Source organism: Catharus ustulatus, chromosome 17 (genome assembly GCF_009819885.2).
Source record: "Catharus ustulatus isolate bCatUst1 chromosome 17, bCatUst1.pri.v2, whole genome shotgun sequence".
NCBI lineage: Eukaryota > Metazoa > Chordata > Aves > Passeriformes > Turdidae > Catharus > Catharus ustulatus.
This window is the reverse complement of record NC_046237.1, coordinates 282,682-306,501: the sequence shown is the minus strand read 5'-3', so window position 1 is coordinate 306,501 and position 23,820 is coordinate 282,682. Positions and strand designations below refer to the sequence as shown.

The 23,820-nt window shown below is 42.8% G+C and overlaps 1 protein-coding gene across 3 annotated transcripts in view; it reads left to right on the top strand.

Moving 5' to 3' along the window:
- The window catches only part of PREX1 (phosphatidylinositol-3,4,5-trisphosphate dependent Rac exchange factor 1), a 115,896-nt gene that overhangs the window by 18,941 nt on the left and 73,135 nt on the right, over nucleotides 1-23,820 (top strand). For 2 of the 3 annotated variants that reach the window (XM_033074820.1, XM_033074819.1), the window contains exon 1: nucleotides 18,929-19,015. The exons of the other annotated variant lie outside the window; for it this stretch is intronic. In XM_033074820.1, the coding sequence (XP_032930711.1) occupies nucleotides 18,944-19,015 (72 nt within the window). In that variant the 5' untranslated portion in view covers nucleotides 18,929-18,943. Of the gene's footprint in view, nucleotides 1-18,928; nucleotides 19,016-23,820 lie in introns of those variants that run through there. 3 annotated transcript variants of the gene reach the window in all.

Genomic DNA, 23,820 nt, shown 5'->3' with positions numbered 1-23,820 from the left:
TAAATTCTAAGAGGAAAGAGAGTAAACTATAAATGAGTGAAGCAATTTGAGGCCATCAGTTCTTCAGAGACAAATAGTTCAAGCAGAATACGATGACTGTTCCGAGGGCCAGGTTTAAGGGAGCAACAAGAAAGCATTTCTCTTGATTCCAGGGTGTAGCTTGCTGTGCTGGAGAACAGTTGTGCTCATAGCAGAGCCAAGAGTAGGCACAGCAAGCAAGCCCCTGGAAGCAAATTACAAGAGACAATTTTTGAAAAGAGAAGAAAAAGGCTGAAAAATCCAATGAGTAGACTTCAGGAGATGAGGTTTACAGTTCCCTTCAAAAGCAACCGAAAGGCCGTTTGTCTGACATGCTACTTCATATCCTGTCCTGTTTGTACCCTGAGTGTTTGTGTCCAGAAGCAAGGAGCCAGTCCATATTTCCCTGGCTGGGTTTGCCCCAAGGGTGTCCTGTGTGGGTGCTGGGCCAGCCGGCGTGGGCAGCCTGGCTGTGCTCCTTCAGACACGCTGGGCATCGCAGCCGCCCAAGAGCTCTTAGGCAGCTCCCATGGCTGATTATTTCCTGTTACCTGATTTTATGTATTCACAACCCTTATCCTTTTGATCTCATTGAAATTTTTGAGGGCTCTTTGAGATATTGGAGTGAAAAGTTAGGAAGTTTAGTTTGATGTGTTTCTTTGGTACCTCGAACTGAGCAGGCTGAGGCGATGCTGAGGAGAAGAACACCTCATGTGAACTGGCTGAGAGCAGGGGCTGTAGCTTCCAGCAGCAGAGGGGTAACCAAGAAAAGGGTGTTGAAGTTCCTAAATCATTCCAGTTCTTAGCGAAGTAAATGTGACTTATTTTTGTAAGTCAATCCAAACAATTTACCCTGACTTCTCCAAAAGCCAGGTATATTTAAAAATAGAGCAAATCCCTAAACAAACATTAAAAGTGTGGACTCTTTCTCAAAAAAAAAAAAAAAAAAAAAAAAAGGTAATTTTGGAACTGTGCATTTCTCTAAAGTAAAAATGTGAAATCCGGTTTCATGAGGCTGTTTCCAGTGGTAGGAAAGACACCATGACAGACATCCTGTGATACTGGGTGGGCGTTTCACATTTGGGAGAGGTTAATAATGTAGAATTACTGCCTAAGCCATCCTTTTTTACCAGGTAATGTGTTTTACTTCTGGTACCAAATATGTCCTGAAAATACAGTGACGTGAAGATTCTGTGGCAATAGATGACAATACAAATTTGTGATGTGACTGTCAGAATAATAATATCCTCTGTTCTTTGAAGCAAAATGACCTATCATGTTTAAGAGAATTTTCTCCTTTTAACTGGGACAGCATGTAATTCCCCCACATTTCTGGCTAGTCTCTTGGGCCAAAAGAATAAGTGTGCTTTGTCTGCCTGGATTCTCAAAGATGCAAATCACTGGACCGTTTTCACTTGTACATTAAAATTCACTTTCTGGGTTCTCTTGGGGAAACCAGACACTGTCACCTTCCCCTCCATGCCTGGCTCTGCTCTACTGCTTGGAGCACTGTAGTAGAAAGGAAGTTTGCTGTGCAGTCAGAAGAATTTTTGTTCATAATTTACAATTTAGCATCAGAATCTTTCTGGCTTCACCTTTTTCTAAATTCTTGGCATCCAACTGGCTCATTTCCACCCATCTTTGTCCTGGATAGTCTTCTTTTGCTGAGAAGTGGCTTTCTCACTCCACTTCCCTAGTGGTTCAGCTGCATTTTTCGCTCCTGTAGACACTATTTCCCCTAGCACTCTTGCCTCACAGCCGGGTATTCCCACACTTTATAAATATGCTGGCAGTGGTGCCATAAGCTGTCCCTTCTTATTTATGGATAGAATTGCAAATTTCATCCAGATGGTGCTGTTTTTCAAAGTCTGCTTCTGAAATCTGTTTGCAAGATATGATCTGCCTGAGCATATGTCTGATTGTCTGTTTTTGGGAGATCTCCTTTCAGGATTCCTGGGTTATTTTTGCTGTATCAAAGTTGTGCTTCATTAAATGCCATGAGTAAGTGGAACTGGGTCCTTTTGTTTGCCACAGCAGCACAGGTAATTCCTAAAATCTGCTTAAGACTTATGTGCTATATTGTCATAATTGTTTCCAAAAGACTTAGTGCTCTTTGAGCTTAATAAAAAAAATACTATTTTATGATCTGTAGTAAATGGCAATTAACGGTCAGATCAGTGGTAATTACTAGCTTTATATCAAGAGACATTTGACAGTAGCTCTGGCTATACTAGGGATTTGGGTTTCTCAGTGCCTGTACTGCCTGGCTGGGTCCCAGCTACCCCCTTGCAGCTTGCACAGTCCTTCTTGGTTCCTCTTGGGACTTAGTCTCATGCAATTTGTATTGCCTCTTTTTCTTTTCTCTCATCTGTTATCTCTTTATGTGCCTACATTCCTTGCTTCTTAAAACCGCCAAACAATGATTCTTTGGCATTTTAGGGTGCCTTAGCATTTTTTCTTAAGCATGTAAATTGTCACTAAATGCATAAGGAGGTCTCTGGCAGTTTCAGTTTTATGAAGTTTTATCTCTGAATAAAGAACTCCACAGTGTGTGATGGAGTGTGCTAAAGTCTGTGCTTCAGTCAAATTGAGACCAGCTTGTGGAATCAGTGAATGAGCACTGAAAGTTTCAGAATTCAAAAGGCAAATAATTAAAATACCTCTGTCCCAACCCCCACTCCCACAGACACCCTTCTGATTTTAAAGGCTGCTAAACTCTCATGGTTGATAGGCTTCTGCTCAATATCCTTTGCCATACAGTTCATTTGTTGTTCCATAATCAACAATTTTAACACATTCAGCTTCTTTTTCTTCTAGGTGGAAATCATGCTGACAGATTAGCAAGGAGGAGCATGGGTGGCATTGTCATTTTCTGCAGAATGCCCAAACTCTACATGTCCAAGGGACATGGTTTGTTCATACATTTAAATCCATTAGTAGCTGGCTTTGAGGAGACTGAGTAACTAGTGAGGGTGGAAAAATATCATGCAAATAGCTTTTGTCTTGAGCTTTGAAATCACCATGGTTGCAGTGTCAAAAAGACTTACCACCCAGAAATATTTGACCATCACCTTCCACAAATTCGGGGCCAACAGAATTTGGCAAAATCTGCTTTTGTGTGTTAGTGCCATTCTGCCCAGAACATGTAGGACAGTGGCCCAAAGCCTCTTTGAGGCAACCTATAACTACTGTTGAAAGCTACTAAACAGATACATACTTTGGTGTGCAGGATTGTTGAGGCAATTTGGCTTCTCTGCTTCAGTGGATATAAAACTTGAGCAGTGTTAGGTGCTTGGTGAAAGAGGCTGGAGTTCTCTGCTGCAGGATAGTTGTTCTCTTGCTTTGCTTTGGTGTTGCAGTTTTTGACAGTTGTTTCCATTACCTTCCAAACCATGTATCTTCAGACAGCTTATTAATAAGAGAAGCCTCTGGACGTTGTGACCCCAGAAACCATTTGTGAGTATTTGATAAAATTGGTATATAGGACTGGGAGAAGTTAGAACTGCCTCATCTGTCTTACCAAGAGCCACCATCCCAGCAGTAACAAGCTGTTAAAAAGTCACTCTTTTCACAACTAAATGATGCGAGCAGTTTTGAAGTTTGTTCCTTGGAGGAGTTTGCTGTTGTCCCTGCCCTTGTGGAAATGTGAGGAGTCGCCTGCACGTCAGGAGCGCTCGCAGTGCGGAGAGGTGAATGTGTGCATGCACAGGGAGCAGATCATCCTGCCTGCTGCTGTACCCTGCTGCTGCCTGCTGCTCTGCAGCTCTGCCGCAGGACAGCTCTACTGCCTCAGGTGTCTTCAGGTCAGCACAGGGCTGAGGTGGTTATTTGGGATGAGCACTTGTCCTTTGTGTCTCGTGCGTTGTACTGCTAAGCAAACCGTGACAAGGTTTGTTTTAAATTGCATGGATTCCTGAAATCAGGGAGAGGTTTTAAATTCCATGTCAATATTGCCTCAATTAGCCGTATTCAAAGTATAAACCACTCTGTTTTCTCACAGCAGAACACTCACTATTGCACTAACCCTTGTTGAGAAGGCCTCCTCCCTTCTGCACTGCTTTTTAACTAACTGGAATAAAATGAAACAAAACCATAGCTTTAATATTTTTTGTTCTTATTAGCAGCGAAGTCATAGCTAGTTTCTACACTTCTGCTTCCCACTAGTTTTCATTTTTGCCTAAAATCATGGTATTGTATGTGTCTGGGGAGTGTGGAAAGAGGCAAGAGTGCAGAAGGAGGTGAAATTTTGCTTATCATATGGCCCAATTAAATAATTAACTCTGGGGGTTTGTGTCTCAAGTTTCATGTGACAATAGTGGTTTTACTATGGCTCTTGGTTTTAGCACCAGATTTCCCCCTTTTCAGCATGGTAATTGTCAAAAAACAGGTCAACATGGACTGTTGGTCCTTTCAAGCTGACACCTAGTTGCTGTGTTTATTTCCTTTCTTTTTTTTTTTTTTTTTTTTACACATTACAGTGTTAATAAACTACTTTTGCCCAGTGAGTGAGAACAGATGACATCAGTGCAGTCAGAATTCATTTTGTAATGGGGAATTCAAGTACACTGTTTATCTGTGCTGCTGCTTCCTCCCAGTTAACTGATGCAGAAGTTACAGCTTCAATGTACAGATTTTCCCTTGAAACTTGCTGCACAAGACAGAGGATCTGCTGCCTTCACAGGGGTTTTGTTATCAGTGGTATCACAGGAGCTGTCTGCCCAGCGTTCCGCGCAAGGGGCACGGGAGCTGTGCTGTGACGCACGCTGGGGACGGCTGCAGAAGCCTGGGGGCTGTTCTGAGGACAGGCACCACTGTTTGAGAGCTTTGCCTTCTCTTCCCTGCACACATCAACATCTCTGAGAAGTATCAGTTTGATTTAGAGAGGGACAGAAACAAATACAGGATGGGAAAGGGAACAGGAAAGAGAAAAATTGCCTGGTTGGAGGGGGAAGGGGAGAAGTGGCCAAGGAAAGGGAAATGAAGACAGACAGAAAGACAGAGAAAGAACTGTTTCTCCTTTTATGAGGAAAGGGAACCTTCAAATCAGGATGACTGAGTTCAGCTGTTCAGGCCACTTTATACCCATGAACTTGCAATTAAATGCGGAAGTGGCAAACAAAAGACGAGCTAAAAGAAGATATTGTTAAATAGTCGGCATTGGAGGATGTAGAGGGAAACTCAGAAAATGGACAGAGCTCAAGTCATGAATAAGCACTCAGTTTCCTGGGATTCTGCTGTGGGTGGGAGGAGTGCTGGAGGTGCTGGAGGCCTCTGTCATTCAGCAGCACTGCGGTGGCAGAGAGCCTTTGTGCTTCTCCCCTGGTTGCTGCCACAAAGAGAGGTTTTATTCAATTTCATGGTGCTGAGTCGACAGGCCTCTTTCTACCAAGCAAGGGGTTTATTCCCCAGGCCAAGCTCTCAGAGAGGCTCTGTGAACCTTGATTGTTGTTTGGCTTGGAAGTACATTGTCTGCTGCTTGAATTTCTCTTGATCTTTTGCCTAGATAACCTCAACTGGTTCCTGTTTTGCTTTGGAAAATTACACATGCCTGATCAGTTTTTCCTGGATTAATTCACAGTATGAAGACACCCAAAAGGAGTCAGGACTGTTACCTTGTGGGCTGGCCAGATTATGTTTTTATGGTTTTTATATATTTTTTTTTTAATTAATTTTTTTTGTGTGTGTGTGGAGGGGAATAAGACAGAATAAAAGCTTTCCTACTCTCCTAATGGCAATTCACACACATTTCTAGCAACCAGTACTGGTGAGAGGTAATCCCCACTTATTCCTGTGAGTCCATGTACTTCTTGCTTCTGGTCAGAAGGTAAACTAGTATAATCAAATCATTATCTAGAGCTTTGAAAGCATTTTGGACTTCTTTTGTCTGGAAGTTGGGGGTGGGGGTGTGAGGTTCTTGGGAACCAGGAGCAAACCGTGATTTGACAAGTTGGGATAAAGCTGTCACATTTATTCCCTTGCCATATGTCTTTTGAGTAATGGAATGGAAATAGATTTTCTTAATGTTTGTGAAGACCTTAGTGGGACACAAAGGATGCTTTGTTGAATTTAACAATATCAGATCTACAAAATTCATAACCTGCGAGAACAGAATGGGCGTTCTTGTGCCATAATCTGTCAAACTGCCTAAAGTAAAGGAGATTTAACTTCAGTAAGGAGTCTACAGAAAAGGAACACATTCTTTAGGATCAAGCCTCATCTCATGAGTCTGTCGCAAGCATCTGAAATACTCATATTAAAGATGGTTCTGTGAACTAGATTTTTGGGGGTTTTATTACTCTGAGGACTGAAGCAATGCTCAGATTGTAGTATGTGATTTAAATTGAAGGGTGTATATTATTAGTAGGGACTACAGCGTGTCTTAGTCCGTGGAGAATGAAAGTAGGTCATTCTGAGTGCTTTGTAGCATTTCAACTCCAGTAGCAGTTTGCCTGAGCACACGAAACCAGGCTGATGGAAGCCCTTGAACGGGATAGTTATTTTGATACCCTCTCTGACTGATACTGTTGTAACATTCTGCTAGTTTCTTTTAACTACTTTCCAAGGTTGTATCCGATTATTTGGAAAGTTATTTTCTTTCTTTCACATGTACGTGGTAGGATTTGAGATGCTGGTGCTGCTGTGGAAGGGACAACAAGCAGGTTTTCCTGTTAGAATTTGGCAGAGCAGAGATATGGAATGCTGATGTGAAGCTTGTAGTTCAGTGTGGCCACTGTGCTGTGTGGATTAGGCATTGTTGTGAAGGAGGCATTTGGCTGCCTCGTGGCACTTGTCTGCAAATTGTCTCTGCAATGCAAGGGTAGTTTCTGCATTTATGACTTCTTACAGTCAAGTTTGCTGGCACCAGATACTGTGCTGCACCACCCACTGTCAGACAGATCTGTACAGGTGTATGGGGGGCCCAGCTTTGTGTGGATTTGGGGTTCTGTGCCTAGGACACCTTGCTCTCTGCATGATACTCTCCCTCACACTGCAAGGTATGGCCAGTCATGGCTGGGAAACCCACTGAAAATGTCACCTTTTGCTGATACCAATATAAGCAACTGCTTTGATCACAAATTGTGACGTGGTTGGAAGTCAGGGAGTGACATGCAACCTTAAGTATGTTATCACATTTTCTTGGATTGGAGGAATCCCCTAAAAGTTTTCTGGAACTTTCCAAATTTGCAGAAGAGCTGGATTTGCAATCACAGAACGGGATCTGTCCTAAATGCATGCTATCAATTTATGCCTGCTGCTTGTAGTCAACATTGTCAGACTTGGATGGAATGTGAAATAAAGCATCTCCCCAAACTGAGATTGCTTTTGTCACCCAAAGTTTTGTTTGTGGTTAGGGAAAGCATTGCTGTGAGTTTTACTCACAGTAGTTCCTCTCTCCCATCATTTCCAGCTTTCAGTACTTCTGGCTAATTTGGTAATTTGACCTTTGTGAAAGATTGCAGTCTAAGGGAAGAGGTGCCTGTTTATAATTTTTATTTTTTTCCTCTCTGTTTTCTAGCATATGGAAAAACTGTGAACTAAGCAATGCAGATTAAATTTATTCTGCATTGTCATCTGCACTATTTAATCAAAACCTCCGGGGCTGCATTTTACTTTGCTGGCACGAACATTCTGTCTCATGGGGCCTTTCAGCTGCTGCATGAGTGCTCTTTGCTGCCAACCCCAAATCTCTGGAAGGACCCATTGCCCTGTGGTAGGCATGTATTTGGCTGTTTCTGGAAACACTCAGCTTCCAGTGGCATTTCTGGTCCTGTCACTGTGACCAGCCAGCCAGCACATAACCTGTGATTCTTTGCTTGAGCAGAGGTGGGTGGAAATGGACAGCAGATTCATGGGAGGACAGCTTCAAGTGGGACTCAAAGTCAGGTAGAGGAAATAAACTTTCTGTTCTTAGCAAGACTGATTGTGTATTAGCTGCTGGAATTGACATCTGTCAAAGATCTCTTGTGTTGCAGTCCTTGTGTGCTGCCCCCACAACCACAATGATGCACTGCAAAGGAGTTACACTTTAGAAAAACTCTGTCTGTCCCTAGCTTCACATGAACTCTTGCCTCAGTGTAAATACATGCCCCTTCTCACTCTTATTCAGGTTTCACTGTAATTTCAAAATAAGGAGACAAATTATTTTCTTGGTTTCAGTAATATTTCTTCTTTTCTCTGTAATAAGGACTCAATGTAAAGAAGTAGTATCACAGTAACAACTTACACTGTGTGTTTGCAGGACTCTTGAGTAATGTAATACAGATTACAAACAGATGCAGCAGCTACAATGCCCTTGGTAGCAGGACCAGCATTTTAAACACTCGTGTGCATGGAGAAGCAAGAAAAGAGGGCAAGGAAAACTGAGTAATGTCAGCCAACATCTTGGTAGAGGCTGGGACAAGCTCTCACAGTTGATTTGTGTGAAGGGATGTAATGGAAAGAGATTTTCCTCTGCTGTAAACTGGTTGACCTGTCCCTTGGATTCAGTGCAGACAGGTGATGCTGGTCCATGCTTTTCAGGAGGAATCATTTCTCTCAGAGACTGAAGCACAGTCTTAGGATGCAAGGAGAGATCCAGCACTGGGAGTCAGGTGGCTGAGAAGGAGGGGCAGTGTTACAGGGGAATTGCTCTCTGTCTGTGGAACACTGAGCAAGGGACACAGCTGCCTCCTCACTCAGAGGTGGAAGGAGTGACGTGATGAGCTTTGTGTGGAGCTCACCAATGCAGCTTGTGGTGCGTGTTCTGCCTGCCGTGTTCTTTGTGTTTCATGGCTGCTGGCACTCCTCCATTTTCTCCTGAAGGTTTCGTCCTTTTGCATACCTGCACCTACCAACCTCACTGAAGGGAGGTGGTGGGGTGTGGGGTAAACTATTCAAATGGAAACACCTCAAACTGGTTCTGTCTAGAAAGGAGACCCCCTTCAGTGATTGCTCTGACTAGCAGTACTTTGAATATTGATACAAGTTCAGGCTATTGTGAGTTAGATATGTACACCTGTCCCTCTGCCTGAAGAATGCGGGGCTGCTCTGGATTGACTGGGCAGTCTTGACAGCTCAAGTGTAAAAGTAATTAATCTTATGTTCCCCTTTTGATGGATTTAATTTTCTAAAGTGTAAACCCCTCTTTCCTATTAACACTTGAATCCTATTTAAAAAAAAAAAAAAGTAAGTATTTCAATAAGTTTGTCACCAAACAGAGTTTTCTCTAAGGATGAAATAACCAAGGGTAGTAGAGTGGGTTACAAGAGTCAGAAAAACAATTTATTTACTTTGTAGTGTCTGGTATAGGTTTTGGAGTTGCCTGGGTTTTAGTTGGGAAAATTGCAAGCATAAGGTGATTTGGGAATTTTGTTTCCATCCTAAGTGAACTGTCAGGTGTTCTTTGTTCTTGTGGCACATGCATTTTTTAACAGTGTGACTCTTTCTTGCCTGAGCGTGTGTTGTTGCGATTCCCTCAGAGTGGAGGCTGGGGCACAGCAATGGGCTCACTGAGCTGCCCCTGGCTGGAGCTCCCTTGGCAGCCACTGTTGCTCATCTGTTGTACATTATTCAGATGCAGTCAAGTGGAGACAATTTTATACAAGTTCACAGGAAGAAAACGAGGGCAGATCTCCAGGAGAGGGTTCTGCCTGGTGGTGCATTCTCCCAGATGAGACCTCAGCAGAGCGGCTCTGCGCGGAGATTGTGTTTTCTTCTCACCGGTTACTTGTACTGGACACCAACCAAAGAGAGCTCAGCAATAATGCTGAGGTGTTTTTAAGTCCTCCTATATTCCTTGTATCTTAAAGACCTTTTGTAGTTGTTCAGTGCAGCATTTAAAAGGTTTAAACCACTGCCTGCAAAGATAATGATAAATAATAAAAATACTTAGCAAGACCCCAGAGTTTGGAAGTGAAGCACTGCTACTCACAGAATTTATCTATCTAAAGTTTGAAGAAGTAGCCCTGATTACAGCCTGAGATCACCGGGGTATTTTGGCACTTATTGTCAGGGCAGCTATAGGAAATCTGAAGGTGATATGCACAATTATATCCTGGTCTAAAGATATCCTAGATGGGTCGTGTCTCTTTATGTGGTGTTATTTCATTATTTCAGTATTTTTAAATGTATCGTCTTTACTAATATATATAGTAATACATGAAGTACCATAGTCTCAACAGCAACTGTTTTAGTGGGAAATAAAGATCATTTTGTCTTGGTAGTCTTCCTGAAGAAGCTTTGTCAGCTATTCAATTAAATATTATTTCATCCTTAGTCCTGTCTATGAATGGAGTAGGGCATCTGAGTTCAGTCAGGGACCAAAAGATTTTATCTAACAGCCAGGAATACTGAGGAGACTGTTGTGTTAAACAGACTGGCTCTGACCTTTTAGTGACATTCCCAGGTGTGCTGCTTTCTCTTGTAGTCACTTAGGCTTCTTATCCACAGCCACCTTCTGCATGCAAGACAGTGTGGCTGCTAAATATTTACTGTAGTGAAAACACTGGCCTGTGCAAATAGACCTGGCCTGGATCATTGATGTGTCCCCTATATTTAAATGTCTTGCTGTTTGCAGTAATGACTGGGTCAAGTGAAGTCTGACAAACTAATGCTGCCCACACTATTTCTGGAGCTTCCTTACACCTCCCTTATTCCTTTCTCATGTGTTCATGTATCTTGTTAGAATAATTTCTGCATCAGTCATGTTTCTGGAGGCAGAATCAGAAAAGGTGTTTTGAATTCTAAATCATGTTGTGGCCCACAGGCTGCTCTTGTAGGTAGCTTTGATTTCCTGGGTGTTGCTGTGCTGCACGTGTTTTGATTGCTCTATGTTGTTGTTAGAGATTACTAAAACATGTTCTTTGCAGCTGGGTAGCCAGGAGAGAGACAGACAAGGGCAGACCCTTCTCATCTGTGATCTTTAGCAGAGAGCTGTGAGTTACTGGAAAAGTGATCTGGGCTTGTGGTTACTGTAAGAAAAGAGGAGCCTGCACTTGATGTGTTCTGTAGTTCTTGAAGAGAATTAAACTGTAGTGTGGATCACTTTTCTGTGCAGAAAAAATATTTTTTCACCTATTGGGGCTTCTTCACTTCTGAATAAAAGCTAATTTTTTGCTGTTTTTCTGTATTCCTTTAATTGGATCTGATGGGGTTCCCCAGAAGACTGCAAATAACTCCTTCAGAAGGAGCTAGATGAGGCAAAATTTGGTGTGTAACCAAATGGGCTGTGTTACAGTACTGACTTGGAGTGTTTCCTTGAGCAGATTAGATGCGTGCTTGCCATGGCTGGAACAGCAGTGAAGCTCCCTGAGGTGTTAGGAGGAGGCAACAATGGAGAATTGAACCAGTGAGAATTGGACTGGCAACACTCTCACTTTGTCATACACAGCATTAGGAAGTGGTGGATTCTTGCATGCTACTCCTTGGCTTTGGAAAGGAAATCCTGTGTTTCCAGACACAGAAAGAAGATAGCCTACCTATCCATCAGGTTGAATCTGTCTAATTTAGAGCATCAAAAAGCGCAAGGCTTTTGCCGGCAATCCCTTCAGGTGCTGTCCCAGCTACTGGCCAGCTGGAGGCTTTCTGTTAGCACAACAGATTTAGAATTGTTTTCCTTTCCCTCCTGTTTTGTGTGACTAATTACTGCAGTAAATTAGTCTCATCCTGAAGGGTTAAAAATTATTTCTCGATAATTGCTTTGTGTCTCTGGTTGGGGGAGTCTGTCTGTGATTTCCCACACTAGGAACTCAATTCAAATGAAAAACAGGTCTGAAATCCAGGGCCCCACACCTATCAGGTAAGTGATAGGATGCCCTGCAGAGCTCGGTGTTTGAAATTATTCACAGGTTGGCCAAACTGCATGCAGGGAAGCAGCTATCTCTAAATTAGTGTCTAGCAGTCTAGATCTCTGGCTGATGTCACTTGGCTGATAGATCCAAATGTCCCTGTAGATACTCATCACTTCATTGGCATTGCAGATTTCCTGCTGAGGCTTCTCCATCACTCCGTGGGGGGTGGAGCAGGTTGTGCTGCGCTGGGGCAGCACTGCCCTTCAGAGCTGCATCTTGGCCTCCTCTCCTCTTGTCCCACAGATGCCACGGTGCCCAGTGGCTGAGGCCATGGCTGGCTGTGGGTGGCTCAGCTCTGCAGACCAGCTGGCATGTATTTAATGCCATGTCACAGACTGTGGTATAAACGGAGGAGCAGTGATGCTGGAGTGTCCCGAGAAGCTAACCCTAAATTAGAGCTGTGGTTCCAGAGCTGTTCTCTTGGGTGGGCAGAAGAGGGAAAGGAGTGGTTTCCATACCATGCACTTCCCTGTTCAGCCCTCAGCACTGCTGCATGTGTTGCACTGGAGGAAGTGGAGGACAGAGTGAAGTAAAGCAACAGTCAGTTAAGGCTGACTTTCAATATTTTTGTTGTCATGGAAGCAAGGTTTACAACTTGAAAATAGTCTTCATTTCTGGAGTGCATAATGAATATCTGCATACACTAAGCAATCTTATTATTGTCAAATGAAGGCACTTCTAAAGTAAAAAACTATGTAATGGAAAAGTTTGTACTAGTTTCCACACTTACTAAAAAATTTATCTTCTTGTGAAACATGTGGTCTGAAAATGTTTTTAATTATGAAAGCTCTCTATAGCATTTACTGAGAGATGAGAGACTGTATGTGCTTTCATGCAGATCCTCTACAAAACATTGTGTCCTCCACTCCTTGTTAACTTCTTTATGCAATCCTCATCTCCTCCCCAGAGACTTTTCCATTGTCAAGGGCAGCTGCATTTGCTTATTACAAGAACCTTGGTCATTAGTCACATCAGTACAAAGCAAAGCTCTTAATCCCGTATTATAACTATAAATCAATTCCAATTTGTTTTTAAGTGCAGTTACAATATATAGCTTTGGATGCATTTACCCTAAAGGCTGCTGCATAAACATATATACATATATATTTATTCATATACATATACATGCATATATATGTATGTATATATGTATATATTTAATTGGTTTTCCCTAAAAATTGTCTTCTCTAGTAGGCAGAAGAATAAGTAGAGTTGTGCCTAAGTCAGATCTCATTTATGTTCAAGATGAATGGATAAAACTGAGAATCCTCCCTCTGTGGAAATCTGTGTCTCTCTGAGCTGCTCTCAGACCTATTCCAGTGCATTGCTGGGAAGCTGTCTGGGTGCAGAGCTGGTTGAAATTCAGATCAATGCTCTTACATGATAACTTCAGATGTTTCAGAAGGTTCTTTCATCCCAAATCAGGACTAACTGGCTAGCTCCAATTATGAGAGGAGTGGATCCTAACATGAAGGATTAACCAGCATTCCTTTTGCTCATTGTGGAAACAGATCCTGGTCAGGACTGTCCAGGAATTACAGCTCTTCAGGCTTTTGCAATGTGGTTTGGTATCTGTTTTTAAATCCTAGTGTTTCTGTTCTGCAGAGTCAGTTACTGCTACAGATAATTGATGCACAGAAGTCCTGCGCTGTGCAGTAACTAGGGCAGCAGAGTGTGGGAGGCGAGCCCTGCTCGGGCTGCAGGACAGTGCCTCACTCAGGGAAAGCCTGGAGCCTCTCGCTGTGCTCAGGGAAAGCCTGGAGCCTCTCGCTGTGCTCAGAGAAAGCCTGGAGCCTCTCGCTGTGCTGGGGGAAAGCCTGGAGCCTCTCGCTGTGCTGGGGGAAAGCCTGGAGCCTCTCGCTGTGCTCAGGGAAAGCCTGGAGCCTCTCGCTGCTGCATGGTCACTCTTGCCAAAGGGGCTTTGCTTCTTGCCCACCGTGAGGAGCTGACAGTGTCACCAGTACTCCCCTGTAGGTGCAATATCCTGACAGTGCACTGGAATTTCTTGTGTACAGCCAAATCTGAAACCTCCAGGGAAGGACACCCCTCACATCAGAACTGGATTCAACTTTCCAGGCTTGTTTCCAAGGTTCAGTTGCGGAGTGCTTTGGGAAGAACTTGGAGCTGACATTTTTCTGGGAAATATTAATGGAAAGGAGGGAGTGAGAGGTAGATAGTTTCCTTAGGAACACAAAGACTGTAATCATTCCTGTTCTGCATTCTTGTATTGTTTGCCTGTAACATTTTATCTTGGTTTCAATATTCTTTTGCATTCACTGTGCTGCAATAATTAAAAGATTTGTGAGCTTTTGACTAATGCTCTGTCATCTGAACTACATTACCATTAAAAATCCCTGGACTGATTTGCATGTCTTGGTTTGATTATCAGAATGGTTCTTAACACTTGATTTTTCTAGAGACAGCTGTGCCAATCAGTTACTAATTTTATTTATAAAAAATTTTAATAGCATGCACACTTCTTCTTTTAAGTGCTCCCAGCACTGGTAGTTTTGCTTGCATTTGATAGTCAGATTTCCTGTGGCTTCTTTATGGGTACTGAAGTTATAAGAGCATTTTTGTTGGTAAGACTTCAGAATTGGAGAGAAATGGAAGCCATCAAGGAAGGTCTGCTGTGTGCCGAAATATTGCTAGGAATATTGTTTGTGATGGGAGACTTACCTCAGCCTCAGTGACTGCCTCATTGTACTTAGTGCAATGTAAAATTGATGCTTCTGGGTCAATGACAGCTTATGATGTGACATTTTGTAACTGAGCCGATTTCTCTTTGTGAGGGAGGCTTTCAGCTCCTCGTATTTCATCTTAGTGGGTGATACTGAAGAGAGCATCTTCATTTAACAGAACAACTCGGGAGGCTCTTGGGCATCCTGGAGTTTGCCTGATCATGCCATCGTTTCTCTAGTTTGCAGAAGGGAGGGCTGCTGAGACCTAGCCTTTGGTACATTCAGGTTCTAGATAAATGTCCAGAGTTGATCAGCCATGTGTGATTACTCTGATTTTGTTGGTTAAATGCCCCAGTTCCTGAGAATGCTAGAGATCTGTGAGTGAGAGTTTAATGAACTTCATGAATCCTCAGATTTTCGAAATGGAACATCCTTTTTTCACCATCTGAGTATGTGATCCTTAATGAGGAACAGAAGAGCCTTGGTGTAAGGGCTGCTATCTGAGAGCCAGGGCTGGAATCCATCCTTGTGTTGCTGTGTGACATCAGTGTCACACGGATACCTGAGCAGTAAAATCACATACTCTATTGAAAATGCCCTTCCAAATTTCAACCCACAAATAGAATGTTCATGGGGCCTCTTGGAATTGCCTTCTTGACAGCCAGCATCATGGCAATCAGCACAGGCAAATAGCCATGAAACTGGGCCCTGAGCAGGGGCTTGACTCACAGGAACTCTTGGCAATGTTATGCAAATGTCAGCCCGACAAAGGCTTATAGTTCTTGTGTTCTCATTGTGACTTGAATCGGACATTGAAAGGATAGATAGAGCTGGGCTATAACTCCTTTTATTATTGTGTTATAGCCCTGCATGAAAAGTACTAATTCTTCCTTGAATTGTTTCCTGCCAGCCTCAGTTGCCACTCTTTCTCCTTTATGTGCACAGTGTCACAGTAGGCCCTGTTTACACAAACAGCTGTGGTTGTGGGACCTGGGAAGGGGTTTTAAACCAAAGTGCTACCATGTGCAAACCTTTTAGCAGTGGTTGTTTGCAGTCCAGCTTAGATCTGGGGAGCAGTTTCAAACTAACCTGATCTAAGATATTTCCATAGAAATCAAAGTGTCTGCATTGAGGTTTGCACCTGCTTAACTAAATACCTTTAAATTATCAAGATCAAAATACTGTCTTTTGCCCACATTTGAAAAATCTGATAACTCTTCATTTTCACATTAAGTCTTGATACAAGTGGTCAGCTTGGAGGAGTCCCAGGCCATGGAGGTAAGAGAGGAAGGCTGGAGAAGGGTTGTAGAGGGTAGTGTTAGATCTCAGCCAAGCAGACTAAATGCCCACAAGTGCATGAGCCCTGATGGGACACACCCATGGGTGCTGAGGGAGCAAGCAGGTGTTGTTGCTAAGCTGCTCTCCCATCATCTTCTCTGAAAAATCGTAGAGAGTGGGAGAGGTGCCTGATGACTGGAGGAAAGTGTTAGTGGGAGTGTTAGTCCCATTTTCTAAAAGTGTGAGACAAAGGATCTGGAAAACTTGCAACCAGTCAGCCTCACCTCCATCACTGGAGTGGTGACAGAACACATCGTTCCAGGGGTTATTGTCAGCAGGTAGAAGTAAAGCAGGTCCTCAGGAAGAGTCAGAATGGATTTCTGAAGGGAAAATTATGCTTGACCAGTCTTATGCCTTTTATGATAGCATGGCAGGATGGGACAGCCAGGGAAAAGCAGTGGATATTTTCTGCCTTGACTTCAGCAAGGTTTTTGACACTGTCTCCTATCACGTCATCGTAGGTAAACGTTGGAAATGTGGGTTGGAGAAGAATCCATTGGAGGCCTGTAGTCAGTGGAATTCCTCAGTATCCAATACTGGCTCCAGCCTTGTTCAGCCTGTGTATCAGTGCCCTGAGCAAAAGGATAGAACAGACCCTCAACAAGATTGTGGTGTATACAGAACTGGGGGAGTGGCTGATGCACCTGAAGGTTGAGATGCCATTCAGTGGGACCTTGACAGGCTGCAGAATGGACCAGAGAGAAAACAAATGAGGTTCAGCCAGGGCAAGTGTAGGAGGTCTGAAGCATCTCTGAAGAGGAGAGATTGTGGTATATGTTCAGTCTAAGGATGAGAAAAGTGAGAGGGGATCTCATTAATGCATGTAAATATCTCCAAGGTGAGTGCTAGGCAGATGGTGCCAGGCTCTTTTCAGTGGTGCCCAGTGACAGGAAGAGAAGCAATGGCCATAAACCAAAACACAAGAAGTTCCACCTCCACATAAGAGAGAAGTTTTTTCCACGGAGGGTGGCAGAGCACTGGATCAGCTCCCAGGGAGGGTGTGCAGTCTCCCTCTCTGGAGACATTTCAGGCCTATCTGGACATGTTCCTGCATCACCTGCTCCAGGACCTTGGCAGGAGAGCTGGACTGGATGATCTTCACAGGTCCCTTCCAATTCCAGCTGCTCTGTGATTTTGTGATTCTTATATTCACTGTGTGAGTTGAGCAGGTTTAGATTTTTGATAAACACTCAAGAGTTCAGTGGCTCCTAGCTAAAGTCTCTTTGGACTTTGAATGTCAACATTTTACTAGAAATTGTATGAAATCTTATTTGGGGTCTTTTTTGGTTTGTTTTTTCTTTTTTTCATGTTGTCATATTTTTGTAGTCACATTTTCAGCACTGAAGTGCAGGGGTATGCAAACTAAAGGACTAAAGAGTGGGAAAAATAACTGAACATCATGCAAGCAAAAGTAATGTTGACCACAGGCTCCACCTTGAAGTTTAGGTCTGGTGTCTGTTGGCTTTTTTGGTCTGTGGGCCTTAATTTAATTCTCATGCAGTTTTCAGTTTCTGAGAAACTTGCCCTGTTACCTGTTGGTTGAAGGTGCAGCTGTTTACAAAACTGGTTCACTTCAATACTGGTTGCTCTGTGCATCTGTCCATCAGGTCATTTTACAGGAGGTGGATTTTTCTGAGCAGAAATTCCATCAGATTATTTCAACTACATATTTTTCGTTCTAGAAATGCTGAACTTGATGTTCACTGCCTTCTGTTCCTGGCTGCTCAATTTTTCTTTTTTTTTTGCATTGTCAGGAAATTTAAGTAAAAAGCACAGTCATTCCAGCAGCTGGTATCACCTCTGAGTAATAATACCTGGTTTTATCTCTTCTGCTCTCTGCCTAGATTGTAGAGAAGATATTTCTGTCTTCATTACAATGGAACAAGATGTGAATGAAGTTTGATACTACATTATCCTACCACTGGTATACTTTGTAGAGATAAGAATATGGTTTTAGCAACTGGCATGTTGTTAATCAAGATCATGTATCAATAAGAGCCCAGGGATATTTTAGAATTAGTCTTTTTTTTTTTTTTTTTTTAAGAGCACCTGCTGTATACAAAGAAGCTGTAAATCTCTGCAAGAGACTTGTCCTTTGTGGTGTACATTGTGTGAAGGGTCTGGGTGTTTTGCAGAAAAAAATGCCACTTCCATGCTCATGCAGCTGGATTGGATGCAATCTGTCAGTCATCAAAGATCTTTTACAAAAACCAATTCATAGTATACTTCCTACAAAAACTATAAAAAATATAACATAATGGACTACAGGGTGTAGAAACAATAGCTTGTGAGATATTCAGCCAGTGCAGAATTGTCTCTGGAGCATGCTTCAGTAGGACAAGATGTTCTTACAATGACTGAAGTTCTGTCTGGTGAGTTTGAGCATTTAAAACATCCTTGCATGGCTCACTGGTTACCTGGAATAAACCTTTTAAACATTTGTTTTGTATGTGCTTTATGTGATAGAGGCTAGTTTATGCTAGTGTATGTGAACAAATATTTTAAATCTGGTAATGTGAAAGTTTGTTTGAAGGAAAACAGTTGGAAATGTTGTTCCTCTATTACTATTTTTTACTGAATTGGAAGGGTATCAGTGACTGCTGTGATGACTCAAAAGGAAGAAGAACATAGGAGAGGCTTTCTTTGTAAACTCTGCTCTTAGTTCCTCATTGGCAGGTGAGACTGAGCAGTAACTCCCTGGGCATTTTAGGCAGAGAGCTTCTATTACCTTGCAGTTCAGATGAATTGGTTTCCATCTCTATGTAGTTCTGTCATATTTTTATCTCTAAAAGCTTTGCTTTCCAGTCTGAGTATATTGCAATGGAAAAACAATGATGCAACTCAGACTTAATTGCTCTTGGTGAGTGGAGTGGAAAAGAGAAAGGATTAATATTTGCCAGCATCTTTGGATGTTTCTGTGGTATATGTGTCAGTGATATAAAGTATATGCTGATTAATTTAACTCCTTGCTGAATAGTTTTGAGGAGCTCAACTTCAACATTGTGCTCAAGAAGCTTTCTGGTGCCTGCTTTGTTAAGGAATGCTTAAGCTGCTCCATGCAGAACTGGTGTGGCTGTCATGAGTAGAAGGTGCCCATGTGCAACAGAGCCCATTAGCAGGAGATGCACATTGCTGGGTCCATTTGGGAAGGTAAGAGTAGCTCTGTGTTGTTTTTCATTTGCTTCCATTAGATTACCCTGGAAACATTTGTTAACACCCTTAAGTGAAATCTGGTGTTTTCTGCATGGCTAGGATGTGAGTTCTCTATTCTGCTCTCCTGGGATCCATCTAAAGGGCTTTGTCCAGCTCTGGGACCCCCAGCATAGGAAGGGGATGGAACTGCTGCTCTTTTATTTTTAAGAACTATTCTTTGCAACTCTTTAGAGATAGGATAGATAGGCTTTGTCTAAATCTGTACATTATTTATGTTGTTATGGCAAGGATGAAGATAAATGATGCTGTTTATGTTTTGCAAATGAAGAAATGCCAGTGGAGAATCCAGAGGGATTTACTGTGGGCTGTAAGTGGATTACTCCAGGTTATAAATGGCACCATTTTATTGGTGGGATTTAAATTCAGGAATTGCTAGTTTGTCATTCTGTGTTTAAACTTAACAACAGGGAATAGATTGAGACTAGAGAACAATAAAAATTAACCCCCGCAGTGAAAGACAATTGCTTTTCATCAATGTAAACCATTTTTAGCTAAATTATCCCATGCATTCTGGAGGGGGATTAAGTAATTCCCTTCTCTTGGGGTAGTCATGTTAATTTAATAAAGCTGAAATCTCTAGAAACAATACACAAGAAACACAAAGAATAAGTTGGACTGTCATGAGAGAAACAAATAAGAAAAATGTTTCTTTATACATCCTTTGAAATTCTTAGCCCAAACAAGTCTTGTGCTGGGAGGAAAGGGTTAAAACCAGAAGATTTGGCAAGGAGGGAGTAGTTTTGCTTAAAGTGACCTTTCTGCTGAGAATGCTGAGTATCAGTGTGGGGAAACTCCATTTATTATGCCTAGTGTTGTTCATCCTCTGCCTGCTTTGAGAAGTAGAATTCCTGTGTAGAGATAAAACTCTCAGAGACATGCCTGAGCCTCCTGCTGCGAGAGAGATCGGGATCATAAAAACTCAGCCCTGTGATAAACTCCGCCTGTGTGAAGTCCTTTAGATTGGGGCAGGCAGGGCCTCCCCCCGCCGCTGTTCACTGGGATGAGCTGAGCTGAGCAGAGCGCAGTCTGTCTCCTTGTGTCTGCCCCAGGACGAGCTGAGCCTAACAGAGCCCGTGTGCCTGTGTGTCTGCCCCAGGACGAGCTGAGCCTAACAGAGCCCGTGTGCCTGTGTGTCTGCCCCAGGACGAGCTGAGCCTAACAGAGCCCGTGTACCTGTGTGTCTGCCCCAGCATGAGCTGAGACTAACAGAGCCCGTGTGCCTGTGTGTCCCTGTTCCAGGACGAGCTGAGCCTAATAGAGCCCGTGTGCCTGTGTGTCTCTGCCCCAGGACGAGCTGAGCCTAACAGAGCCCGTGTGCCTGTGTGTCCGTCCCTGTTCCAGGACGAGCTGAGCCTAACAGAGCCCGTGTGCCTGTGTGTCTGCCCCAGGACGAGCTGAGCCTAATAGAGCCCGTGTGCCTGTGTCTCTGTTCCAGGATGAGCTGAGCCTAACAGAGCCCGTGTGCCTGTGTGTCTGCCCCAGGACGAGCTGAGCCTAACAGAGCCCGTGTGCCTGTGTGTCTCTGCCCCAGGACGAGCTGAGCCTAACAGAGCCCGTGTGTCTCTGCCGCCCAGCGTTAGCAGTGCAATGAAATAAATCTACTCCTTGCATTTTGGGTGAGGTTTGGTGGTCACCTTGGTTACCTTTATTTTTTATTTACCTTAACAGCGTCAATTCACACTTTCTTGGACCTCGGGAGAGGGAAAGTGTAGTGAGGGTTAGAGGAACTGAAAGTGTATACACGTTTGTGTACTTTTTCACATAAAAAAATTAAACCTTGGAAAAACCCACAGATTGTTTCTATGAAATCAAAATCCTTTTTAACCAGCTGTAAGTTGCATTGGTGGTCTGACACGCAAGTCGAGTCCCATAGGGTCTTACTGACAGGGAGTTCCCATATTAAATGCCCTTCTAAGAAAGGGGTAAGTGGTGAGTGCTTAGCATGAAATTTGGAGATTCAAATGCAAAGGCACCAAGACTAAGAGGAGCAGATCCTGCCAGATCCTAAGTGCATGTCTTGGAGTAAAGTGTACCAAAAGCCATCAGCCAAGCACGCCTGCTGTCTTTAGAGGGACCTGCATGAGCTGGCACCACGGAGCTAGGGTGGATTTGTGTTCCCTGTCCGTGTCAGACCTGGGAAACACTGTCCCATTAGGAGAAAAAGCACCTTCTGATACACAAGCGATGCATTTACTTTCCTTTCGCCACTAAACTAGGACAAAACACCCCATCACGTGTTACAGACCTAAAAGCAAGGATGTTTAAACTGGGTTTATCAAAGAGAAAAAGAAGCAATGGAGTGCAGAAATCTTGGCAAGATGTGCCAAAATGTTCCTGGGCAGTGCTTATATTGTTATAAGCTTATTTTATCATTGTCAGAGACAATATTTAATTCTGTGTTAAGTCAAAATTAATCAGTTTTTTCAGAGACAGCATTTAGGCATGTTTTGAATTTTAAGCAAGGAACCTCTGCAGTCACTCCCCTGAGGTGCAGGCTCATTAGCACTCCAGTGCTATCTTATGCCAGGGCACCATGTGAAAACTTGTAAGGAAAAATTTGCCTTCTGTTCACACATCTCACTTCTTCACAGGTCTGACTGTCTCCATCCCCCATATTCTCTATTGTTCCTTCTGCTGTTTCTGGAAAAAGCTGAAGGAAAGAAGTTTGAATTCTGGGAAGGAAATTGCTATTTGTGCTGTACCTCCTTTTACCCGACCCTTTTGGATAATTGTGAAATGTGCATAGAGATATCATGAAACTATTCTGATGAGAACAGTGGGCTTCAGTATCTATGGCGTGTCTTTGTTCATGACCAGCTGTACTAGGATTTCTTTTTACTTTGTTACCCAGTTTCTGATCAAAGTTCCTTTCGTAATTACCTGAAAAGACTTAGTTTAAACCTATATTAATATGATCAATGTTCTCATTGTTTTACGGAGGTGTTTGAAATATTCTAGTGTTTTGCAGAGTTTGCTTGAACCATGCCATCTCTCCCTTACAAATTAGTGGATTTTTATTAAGCTTTTGTAGGAAAGATAACTAATCCAAGGAACACTGAAAGCAGATTTTCCTGAAATAAACCTGTGGTTATTTTGTTGTTTCAGCATTCAGACATGAAACATTAAATACTTAGAAAATAAAAAATGTCAGCATCATCTATATTGGAAGAAAACCATTTCCTAGAAATTCCTCTAGTTAATTTGGGTAATAAGGCCTAATATTATTTGTAATAGTAGTAATGTTATATTTAATTAAAAACAGTGGATTTTGAAGGGAATGCTAGAATAATGGGATGGTTTTGTAAGTAATAACCACGATAATTAATCATCTAGATTCTGAGGAGTCATTGCTATTAGCTTCCTGCCTCTGGTATGAAGTGCCAGCAGCACTATAATGCACAGGAGGACCTTGGCTCCAGGGCCATGGGTTGCATCTCAGAAGATTTCTGGCATCACTTTGTGTGTGGTTCACTCTTGTAAGAGTTCTGCCCTAAGGATGAGGTTTGGTTTGTGACAGGTGTGTAATTAGAAGCAGTGCTGGCAGCCCCAGGGCCACGGATAAAGTAAAGATGAGGTACCAGCCTGCCTTTCCAGTCAGTAATTGGCAAAGCACTGGGGGTGATGGCATAAAAGCCATGGAAATTAGCGCTATGAGAACAAGCCAGAAATCCCAGCAGGACCAAGGGCCCTGTCACTTTTAAGGCTGAGGCCAGAACTTCCTGATTCTGTAGAATTATGCCCATTCAATCAGGACGTGCATTTGAAACAGGTTGGTGTTTTATTGTATGGTGCCAGTGATGGAAGAGCAGCCAGCTGAGAGTCAATCCAGTGGGCAGGCAGTAATTTGTGTGCTCTTTCAAACCAAATGGTCACACATAGCTTTACTGTGCTATTCAAAAAATAGAGGCTCTGCACAGGTTCTGTACTTAGCAAGCAGTGATCAAATGCTTTGCTTTTACTGCTTTCTACTCCATTTGCTAGAAGTAATAAAACGAGGAGTAGCATAGAGACTTGTGGGCAATCACATCTTGCCTTATGTTGCTTTTTAGAGCAGTAAGTGAAGCCAACAAACGTTTGGATTGCTAGCTGGAGAGAGCCAGGAGTCTCTGGAAAGGGCTTTGAGCAGACAGCAGCCCTTTCCCATTGAGGGGTCTTGCAATGCCTCGAGGACCATCCTGCTAGGGGAGAAACACACTGTCAAAACAAAAACTCCAGAATATATATAGAGGGATTGTAATGCCTCTAGGTTCCACTAAAATCTGGAGGCACTAATGACATGACAAACCACGTCTTTCATTGAAAAGATGGCAAGCATCAGAATCAAATCATGCACAGCCACCTAGCTATAGTGGTGATGTGATCCCAGCTATGAAGTGCTTTAAGTGGAGTATTGCCCTGAAGAAGATTTTAGGTTTTTCAGAGGTGAGTTAAAGAATAAGTAAAATAAATATAAATAGTTCTTGTGACATCCTGTGCTTATTACTTCCTGCTGTGGTTTCTCAGTGTTTCTCATGGGCATTTTGTATTACCTGCTTTCAGTCCCAAGTGGCTGACAGCAAGAGCAAGGCTTTGTGCTTTTTGCAAGGTCCATGGCTGTTTTTGTGTTGTCAGGGATGTTGGTGTCAGAGCTTTGTGCTGGTTTTTCAAAGTTCAGTTAAGTGCCCTGGAGATTTTTTTTGGTCATTTCTTGTTTTGCTTCTCTTCTGCTTCCTGCTAGAAGACTAGCAGAGAGTATTTTAAGC